Genomic DNA, 10,683 nt, shown 5'->3' with positions numbered 1-10,683 from the left:
AAAGCAATGAGAGGCTGGCAATGCTTATTTAAGCCTGTCCAGGGGACTGAGTCTGTTCTGGTCACATTTGGCTGGATAAACCCTCTAGTAAGGGCTCATTAAATGATAGCTATTATTTTATTATTTTTGTTAATATGAGTAAGGATATCTCCAGGTAGCCTTAATTGAAAAATACTTTTCGAAATTAGGTTACTCCTCATGCTCGATCTCCATGCTTAGCAAACAACTTTCTGATCATTTGATGTCATATTGAGAATGCATACAGGCCAAAGTGCTGGTTGTTCTGAAATGATCTCAGGTTCACTTTGTGTTTCTTCCTGTGAATTAATATTGATATTCTGGAATTTATGTTTTGCTTCTGTGTACTTGTTTAAAGGGAGTCTGCCCCAGAATCCTTCTCCCTGTGTAATATAGTACAGTAGCCACTGGAGGCAAACTACCAGCATTCAATTCTTGGCATTAGCCTGCACCATGTGACCTAGGGCGAATTATGCAATCCTCTATGCCTTTCTCTTACATGTAAAATAGGAAAAATATTAGTACCTACTTCAGATGATAGTTGTAAGAATAAAGTGAAACACTGCAAAGTGACTGATAAACAATATGCCCTCAATACACATTAGTTCTTAAGGTCAGTTTCCTGAGCAAGGCTGGGACCAAACTCTGCAGTGTGGGGAATAATCAACATAAATGCTACCTCATCAATGTGACCAGCTTCCCAAGATGACATACCTTTGCATTTCTTTGGATCACTGTAGTATTTGAAACAAGTGGCTAAAACTTATATAGTCTCAGGTATTTAGATATATTAATTTATTCAACACTCTTTACAACCCAAAAAGGTAGGTACTATTGTTATCCTGTTTTACAGATGAAGAAACTGAGGCATAGAAAGGTTAAGTGATTTGCCCCACTCTGGGAACCGCATTTTACTCACTTGTTAAACCAACTCATTTCTCACAAACATATCATTAAATTTGAGGTTATTTTGCAGTGTGAGAGGGAGTCACAGCTCATTTTTTCACTCATCTGTAACAATGTTTTAAAAATGTCATTTTTGCTTTCTTATTAAACTTTGAATCTATCCATAAATGCATCACGTAATTGCATGGGCTTGATGGGTTATTAGTTGGGCTTGATGGGCTTCTTTATCAGTTACAAATAATAACATATAACGAAACACAAGGTTGTTCACCAACTATTACATAGCAGGCATCAAAGAACTTGTACTTGTTCTGTAATTATGTTTTTCACTTCTAATTTTCAGGACTGGCCCCTCTGTTCTGTTGTTTCAAAATACCTTAGGGTGGGAAGAGTAAATTTATAAAGCCCCTTCTTCACAAAGTGAATGCCTATAAAATTGAATAAATACATTTATTAAGCCCTTGGGTGTTAGTACTCCATCTGGCGTACATCCAAGGTAGTAAAATAAACATTTCTGTGGCCTTTTACAGTTTACAAAGAGACTTTCAGAACACGCTTACCACATGATAGCAAAAATACCGAAAGGACAAAAGAAATAGCCAACTTTGCTTTGCTTTTGCATCTGTTTAACTCCTGGGAATCCGGAACTTTTATGCACGCGTTACTCGGCAGTTATTTCTTAAAGGTTCTTATTACTCTAACCAGTTGATCCTTTGTTTCCGAATTAGGCTCCCGGGTTGGCTGGAATCGGAGCATGCGCGGAAGTTTAGCAAAACCAGGGCGGGGCTTGAGCGCTCGCCAGGAATCGCCTCCCTCCCCTTAACAACCGGAAGTGGGTTAGCGACACGGCGCGTGCGCAAACGGGGCCGACCGCCGGGGTGGTAGGTTACGTTGCGAGAACGCATGGGCAAACTACGTCCGTTTGTCCCGACCGGAGGGGAGGGTCGGCGCCATTTTCTTCTAGGTTGATTGAGGGCTCTACCAGGTCTGGGGAGGTTGCTGCGACGAAGAGTGCCCTGCACCCCTGGCCTTGTGTGTCCTACTCGGCAGCAGTGGTGTGTGTTTACTGCCAAGTGCGAAGCAGTTACCCTTTGGGCGTGGTGGGTGGGGAGGGCTTGCGACGCGGACGGAAGAACAGGGAAAGGTGGGGCCGGTGGCCGCGCCATGATTTAGCGTAGTTTCTGCCGTTAGGGCACCGTTTTTTCTAGCTGAACTGCAACTCACCCGTCAGTCTTCGTGTGGTGGTGTGTGTGTGCGTGCTCTTCCCAGTGACTTTGAGACAGAAGATCACGAAGGATTTCATAGGTATTTTTTTGTTTGCGATGTTATCGTAATCGGTGATGGCAGAAAAACGCTGAAGGCCTGGGTTGTTAGGCTTGATAGGGGCGAAAATATTTTAGTCAGATTTGGGTACAGCTCACTCTGTGGCGAGTTAGGGTGGAATGTGAGCCCTTGGGACGGCGTAACAGAAAGGCATGGAAGTTGGGCGGTCCAGGTTAATTTGAAGGCTGATTTTGGCTGAAGGCCTGGCGACAGCATCGGATCCCACGTAGCAACTTTGGCCTGGCGCGAAGGAAGGAAGTCCTGACTCCTGGGAGTGTGGACAGAGGCTTTGGGCTATAGTATCGATGCCTTCGGATGAGCCCCATTTGAGGATGATGGATGTTCAGGGAAATCCTCTGCCGTGTGGATTCGTCTTCATACACACAGTTCATATTGGGAACTATGGCTCTCTGTCGTTATGCCTTTATTTAACCATCTACATTATAAAAGGCAGATCATCGTAAAGAATAATTGTGGACTGGAGTAGATTATTTTCTGCAGGGGAAACTCGCATTTTCTTAGAATTTGAAGTTCTTCATCATAACTTGGGGTTTTAAGAAGTAGTCGCAGGCAGAGTAAAAGATTTTTGTCTCCCTTACCGTGTCTGGAAAATGACTTGTTAGTTAAAATCAAATGGCTGTGAGATAATGCCTGTTTAATTCAGTCCCTCTCCCGTATTTCCTTCTCAGTCTGTTTTGTATTGTTTAGTGATAATGGTGGTTAAGTTGGATGAACCGCTAGATAATATCAGCAAAATTATTTAAAATGAGCTTATTAATTTCAGTGACTTACCCTTTTGTGGGCTTTTAGGACCCACTTCATTCTTTTCATAGATTTGAAGTTCTAGTAGATTACTGTGTCTTTAACTTAGAGCCACTCAAATACTTTTGTTGTATTCTTTAGAAAATTTTGAGTATTTTGTGTATTTGGCTTTTTGTGTAATCTAATGTTCTAAGAATAGTATTTCTGGGGAATTTGCTTCAGGAAATAGCATATGAGAATCACAGGACAAGTGCTCAGTTTGGGAGTTGGTTATCTTTTACGTGGTCTTCTGGATGTGTTACGGTGGAGAATCTTAAATTATCCTACCGTCTGAAGGACAAAAAAGTTTTAAGCATTAGATTTAACTGTGGAAAATTAGAATAAACTTTATATAGTCTGCTTGAACTGGAATTCATGAGGTACTCCTGGAACTACTTAATTAAAAGATAGTTTGTAAGGGAGGATAAATTATTTACAGGTGATTTTTTGTATTTGACATATGATTCTTTCTTGAAACACTTGCCCCTAGTTTTTCTTGTAGAAGAATTTATGTTCTTAGGGTAAATCCTTTTTTATATTTTAAAAAAGCTTAGGAGGTACAAAATGATGTGTAATCAGGGCTGCTTTCTAAGATATTTTAAAGTAAAAAATGTAGCGAAGTCGGTTTACATAGGAGGGAGTCTTAGAACTTTAATGTGGACAGCTGTTTCAGAAGACATTTAAAGATTTTGTTGAAATGTTGGTGCCGATGTTGGTTTGTTGAAAAAACTAGGCTTATACATTTTTGGGGGTACCGTGAAGATACTTAAAAGTATCATTAATTAGGCATTGATAATAATTCCGATGTATAATGTGCCAAGTAGTTTCTTTTTTGGGGTGCCATGAAAATATTTTAAGTTTCATTAATTAGGAATTGATAATAATTCAGATGTAGAATGTGCCAAGTAGTTTCATGATAACTTTGTTCGTTTAACTTGTACTTTAAAAAAAGTTGAACCAATTTGTGTTCCCTTTTAAAAGAAAATAAACCTTGCAGACCTCAAAGAATATCTTCAGAATCCATTTTGTGGCACAGTGGTACATGAGTGTAAATATTGAACTACAGCAAAATTTATTTTCACGTTGAAAACATAAATTCATAATTATAAATTTAGTAGGTCTTAACAGCTTATTTGGTAAGATTTCAGTAAATATTGTTAGTTTGGGTATCCCTGAAATTATTAGATGTAGGTTTCCTTAAAAAAAAAATACTAAATTGAGATTTTTCAGTAGTTATATTAGTAATCCCCAAATCTTTCAAATTAATGTGTTTGTATTATATTTTTTAGTTTTCTATGGTGTATTTGTGTTTCCACAATAGAGTACAAGTTAGTTGTTTGAAATGGATTAAATCTATTGGTGTGATAAAATTCTATACTTATCAAACATTTTCTGTATACCTTGAGATTATAATAGTAATTGTCTTAGGAATTTAAGACATGGAGTGATGAGAATTCTGATTTTAGAGATATTGTACTATGTTCCTCAATTAAATTTTAGGTTAGTTTTTAAAATGCAAAGAGGAGTCAAAAATTTGATTCCATATTTGGAAATGTGAGCTGTTTATGTAAAACTTAAAATCCTATCTAAATGGTAGCCAGTAATTTGGATTTATTGTTTTAAAAATGGCCTGAATTTCAAGAGTTGGCATTTTTTGGTCCTATGTTTTGAAAGGGAGGAAGTGGCAGAAGAGTTGTATATAAATATGACCTACAAGTTTTGTTTTTCACGGGTGGAAGTAATGGAAGGTTTTTTGAATTTTTTTTTAATGACTGTAAAATGCATAAACAATGCAGTGCACAGATCATAAGGTAAATTCAATGAATTTTGATAAATTTATACACCCGTGTAACAGCTACTCCAATCAAAATGCACAACATTTCCATTACTCCTTGTGCTACTTCCAATCAAGGAGCAGCTTTTTTGTTTTGTTTTATTTTTAGTTTTCAGCCAGCTTTTTGTTTCTTAATAATTTGCAAATGTCTATTCGGATTTTATATTTTCTCTTGTACCTCCTTTTTGCTAGATTACTACTCTCTTGGAATGGAAGACCATTTTGCCATGCCCGTAATAGTGGTTCTTATATTGCTTCACTTTTGATAAGTAGTTCTGAAAAGGATATCCACATCTACCAGTAGTTTAAGATTAATTACAGGGCCCAAGGATTAATTATATTTCATTTTCTTTCCACAGTTAAGTTGCTTTTACAGAGTTAACAGGTCTCCAAGAAATTTAAAAAAAGGTAAGATATCCAGAGCTTAAGGCTGTTCACAGCGGATTGACAAAAGTATGTATAGAATAGTATGTCTAGGTACACATGGCTTCTGTTCTTTATGTCTGGCCAGTGATGCGCTAATGGTAAGCAATTTATTATGAGCAGAAATTATATAGTGACCATAGATGACTTTTCTAAACATGTAAAATTCATCATGGTTGGTAAAATACTTTAATCCACAAATACTGTCATGTTTTAGTAGAAGGTATGTTTCTAAATGAGTCTGAAAATAGTTTGGTCTTGTTGTGAAACATGTGACTGACTTAAAATGGAAGATTTGATATTTTTGATGTTCATACATATAGGATAGATGATAGGAAATGTATTGGCAAGGTAGTTGGCTTATTTGTTTATTTAGATGGGAGAAAGTATATTCCTTGTTTTCTTAAGAATTAGATAGGATCTATAGTTTTGTGAACTTGTATCTTTTCATTTATAAGTGCTGAAGGTGGCAAGAACCAAGTAATTATTAAGCTTAGTTTGGGCTAAAGTACTTCAAAAATAAGACTTCCTATTATGTGTACCTTTTTGTCTGCAGGTCATTATTGCTGTGGTTTGAGCTCAGCATGGCTGTAGTCATCCGTTTATTGGGGCTTCCTTTTATTGCGAGGCCTGTGAATATTCGTCAGTTCTTCACGGGATTGAATATTCCTGATGGAGGAGTGCATATAATTGGAGGGGATATTGGGGAGGCTTTTATTATTTTTGCAACAGATGAAGATGCAAGACGTGCCATAAGTCGTTCAGGAGGGTATATCAAGGATTCATCTGTAGAGCTCTTTCTTAGTAGCAAGGCAGAAATGCAGAAGACTATAGAAATGAAAAGAACTGATCGTGCAGGAAGAGAGCGACCAGGATCTGGGGCATCAGGGATTGGCAGCCTATCTAATTTTGTTGAGAATATTAAGGAAGATGCAGATAATTCTGGATATGGCTCTTCGATTAATCAAGATGCTGGGTTTCATACTAATGGTACAGGACATGGTGATTTGAGGTCAAGAAAGACACGGCCGTTGAAGGCTGAGAATCCTTACTTGTTTCTACGAGGTTTACCTTACTTAGTAAATGAAGATGATGTACGTGTTTTTTTCTCTGGTTTGTGTGTGGATGGAGTAATTTTCTTAAAACATCACGATGGCCGAAATAATGGTGATGCCATAGTAAAATTTGCTTCTTGTATTGATGCTTCAGGGGGTCTTAAATGTCATAGAAGTTTTATGGGTTCAAGATTTATAGAAGTAATGCAAGGCTCAGAGCAACAGTGGATTAAGTTTGGTGGTGATGCAATTAAAGAGGATGATGTTTCCATGAGAACTGAAGAACATTCTCCACCAAGAGGAATTAATGAAAGACATTTCCGAAAATGGTCTCATTCAAAGTCTCCCAAAAGAACACGTTCTCGTTCCCCTCTTGGATTTTATGTTCACTTAAAAAATCTGTCCCTAGGTATTAACAAAAGAGATTTAAGAAATTTCTTTAGAGATACTGATCTGACTAATGATCAGATTAAGTTTTTATATAAAGATGAAAGAAGAACAAGATATGCCTTTGTGGTTTTCAAGACTCTGAAAGACTATAATACTGCTCTGGGCTTACATAAGACTATTTTACAATATCGTCCAGTTCACATTGATCCAGTTTCTAGAAAACAAATGCTGAAGTTCATTGAATATTATGAAAAGAAAAGACCAGGGTCAACAGAGAGAGAAAGATCTGGACATGTTTCACAAAAGTACTCTGAAGAAGGCTACCCTGGCCAGAAGCTATGCATATATATAAGAAATTTTCCATTTGATGTCACAAAAGTTGAAGTGCAAAAGTTCTTTGCAGACTTTTCTCTTGCTGACGATGATATATATTTGCTTTATGATGACAAAGGAGTTGGTCTGGGAGAAGCATTGGTGAAATTTAAATCAGAAGAACAGGCCATGAAAGCTGAATGTTTAAACCGACAAAGATTCTTGGGGACAGAGGTGTTGTTAAGACTTATATCTGAAGTACAAATGCGGGAGTTTGGTGTAAATTTTTCCTTGACGTCCAGTGAGAAAAAGCAAGATTGTTCACAGTCATATGACAGAGATGACCATTCCAATTCATTTGACTCAAAAGAGCCACCAGAATACTCAGCTGGTCCTTCTGAAAACTTCAGACATCAGCTAGAGGACTTCAGGCAACTGGATAATTTCAAGCATCCCCAGGGGGATTTCAGACAGCCTGATAGGCGCCCTCCAGAAGACTTCAGGCACCTCCCGGAGGATTTCAGGTGCCACCCAGAGGATTTCAGGCACTCCCCAGAGGACTTCAGGCGCCAGTGGGAGGAGGACTTCAGGCATCCTAGAGAGGAGGAATGGAGGTGGCCACCTGAGGAGGATTTCAGGCGGCTTCCCAAGGAGGACTTCAGGCGGCCCCCTGAGGAGGACTGGAGGCGACTTCCTGAGGGAGACTTCAGGCGGCCACCTGAGGAGAACTTCAGGCGGCCTCCCCAGGGGGATTGGAGACGACCACCTGAAGAGGACTTTAGGCGGCCCCCTGAGGAGGACTTTAGGCGGCCCCCTGAGGAGGACTTCAGACACTCCCCTGAGGAGGACTTCAGGCGGTCACCCCAAGAGTATATTCGGCGGCCACCCCAAGAGCATTTCCGGCGGCCACCCCAGGAGCACTTCCGGCGGCCACCCCAAGAACACTTTAGGCGACCACCACCCCAGGATCATTTCAGGCGACCACCTCAGGATCATTTCAGGCGGCCACCCCAGGATCATTTCAGGCGGCCACACCAGGAACATTTCAGGCGGCCACCACAGGAGCATTTCAGGCGCCCCCGAGAGGAAGATTTCAGACACCCACCAGATGAAGACTTCAGGGGCCCTCCTGATGAAGACTTTAGACACCCTCCTGATGAGGACTTCAGGAGCCCCTTGGAGGAAGACTTTGGATGCCCTTCTGATGAGGACTTTAGGCAGCTCCCTGAGGAGGACTTTGGGGGCGCTCCAGGGGAGGAGCCCAGACTTCCAGACAGTTTTAGACCTCCTGGTGAAGAGTTTAGGAGCACACCTGATGATTTTAGGAACCACCGTCCTTTCGTGAATTTTGGTCGCCCAGAAGGTGGCAAGTTTGATTTTGGAAAGCGTAATATGGGAGGTTTTCCTGATGGGAGATTTATGCCTGATCCAAAATTAAATTGTGGTTCAGGTAGAATAACCCCTATTAAGATAATGAATCTTCCATTTAAAGCTAATGTTAATGAGATTTTAGACTTTTTCCACGGTTATAGAATCATAGCAGATTCAGTTTCAATACAGTATAATGAGCAAGGATTACCTACAGGGGAAGCCATTGTTGCTATGATAAACTATAATGAAGCTATGGCTGCTATTAAAGATCTAAATGACAGGCCAGTTGGCCCACGCAAAGTTAAGTTAATTTTGCTCTAGAGAGCATTTCTAAATTCAGAGTTACCTTCCCACAGTATTGTTGCAGTAAAATGCATTTATGTTTTTTTAAGTGTTTATTTTTAATTATCTAATGAAAAACATTTTAATTTTGATCTGTGAAAAGAACTAATGTAAATAGAATGTTAATCTGGTTTCCTTTTGCTTGCAAATTGCCATTCACGTTTTCTAATTTAAAGTCATGCTTTTTTTTCTTTGACAGTGGGAGAGAGAACTAATTCCTTGAGTTCATTTTTCTTGATGTCATGGGTGAATCTCAAGACTTGTATAGAGTTGTTTTTGGAGGAAGACAAATTTTATATTCACTTTTGTTTCCATTCTGTACTTTACATCTTTTACTCAAACTGTATAAGGAAATGGCAGTGATGATTGTTCAGGCTTGGCATTTTCATTGCTACCTGCCGGCAGAATTAATTCTCCATTTGGGATGTTACTGTGTTAAGTCTCCTATTAAATATTAATAGTTCAAATGGACAGACTGTGAACGTGTAATTTACTTTATGTAAAAAGCTTAGGATATTCTTGAAGTTTCCATGTTCATAATTTTGCAAAGTTTTATAAAAATAAAAAATTGCAACTGAATAGACCAACTGATTTATTTGTATGAAAAGAAAAAACTTACAACTTGGTTGGGACTGTGACTTTTTCAACAGCTGTGGTTAAATGATAGGAGGGACCAAACTTAAGTGTATAAGTGTATTAAGTGCTATGAATAGTTCAATGGTTTCTTCAACATCTGATAAACCAAAGTGATAAGGTCGACTCAAAAGACAAAAAAAAATGTAATTACAGGTGCAAGGGGACTCTTGGCTTATGCTGGGAAGAATCTGACAAATGGATATAGTTTGTGTTTCTAGAAATAATTTACTGATGATTCATAGAACTTCTATGTATTATTAGTTTCTCATCTTTTAGTTTCAAAACTTTGTATCCAAAGACAAAACTGTTAAGTATAATAAGGCTTGTGGGACTGAATTTTGACTTCTTTGATATGCAACACTTATGTAGTCATTTTGCAAATACTGGATTTGATTTTCTATACCAATTAGTATTAATGGCTAACATTTATTGGGAACTCTGTGTGTATGCACCATATTCCCTAAGAAGCATAGAGTTTACCTCTGTTTTACAGACAAGGATTTTGAAGCATACTTAATCATAGCTAGTAAATCATGGACGCAATTTCAGTCTAGACAGACCACTGACTGACTTCAGTTCATGCTCTTAACACTTTTGCTGCCTCACTTTAAGTGGTATTTTTAATTTTAGAAAGAGCATTCTCAAAATATTTTCATGGATAAATGATATTTTTGCCTCCAGTGTTGCTTTAAAAATAGCATTAAAAAAAGATAAAACTAGGTGTCAAAGATTAAAGATGGTTAATAAAAGACAAAGTGACTAAAAAAATTCAGGATTTCTTCTGGACACTCATATATTGGCTTCTAATTCATAAAGTATAAAACTGCTCATTTTATCAAGCATGAGTTGCCTTTGGTTGGCTTTTTACAGTTTACATAAAATATAATTCTCTTCAATTCTGTGATCACATTTTCCACATTGAACAAATAAGAATAAAATATGAATTTATATAAGGTAATAATGGGTTATTGCGGAAGTAGAAAACTTTGTTAGAAGTTAGCCAGTTAGTATCTGCAAATGTTTTAGGTTAATTTTCATTGATTCAGAGAGGCCTAAGAGAAGCCCACTAAAGTTTCTGTGTTTGTGCATTTTCAATGATACTGAACATTCTGCTTGCTAGTATCATGAATCAACTGGTGAATATGGTTCAAAACAGCACCTCACAATGGCTCTTCAAACTACTAAAGTTACAAATAGCGAAGGGAATAATAAACTGTTTGGAATATTCAAGCTGTGCACAATGAATAAAATAGAGGAAATTATTTTAAAATA

At 38.1% G+C, this 10,683-nt stretch overlaps 1 protein-coding gene across 5 annotated transcripts; it reads left to right on the top strand.

Moving 5' to 3' along the window:
• Window positions 1–1,843: 1,843 nt before the first annotated feature.
• Window positions 1,844–10,683, top strand: RBM12B (RNA binding motif protein 12B). 5 transcript variants are annotated; one of them, XM_037802685.1, is made up of 4 exons: window positions 1,844–1,979; window positions 5,242–5,290; window positions 5,862–7,740; window positions 7,837–10,683. In XM_037802685.1, the coding sequence occupies exons 3-4, from the start codon at window positions 5,890–5,892 to the stop codon at window positions 8,752–8,754; spliced, it is 2,769 nt and encodes a 922-aa protein (XP_037658613.1). In that variant the 5' UTR covers window positions 1,844–1,979; window positions 5,242–5,290; window positions 5,862–5,889; the 3' UTR covers window positions 8,755–10,683. The 5 variants fall into 5 exon arrangements, with proteins under 5 accessions (XP_037658613.1, XP_037658607.1, XP_037658612.1 ...); XM_037802679.1 differs by having other exon boundaries at window positions 5,862–10,683; XM_037802684.1 differs by having other exon boundaries at window positions 1,902–1,997; window positions 5,862–10,683.

This window comes from Choloepus didactylus, chromosome 14 (assembly GCF_015220235.1).
Source record: "Choloepus didactylus isolate mChoDid1 chromosome 14, mChoDid1.pri, whole genome shotgun sequence".
NCBI lineage: Eukaryota > Metazoa > Chordata > Mammalia > Pilosa > Megalonychidae > Choloepus > Choloepus didactylus.
Note: the sequence above shows the minus strand (reverse complement) of the source record. Positions and strands in the feature narration are given on the sequence as shown.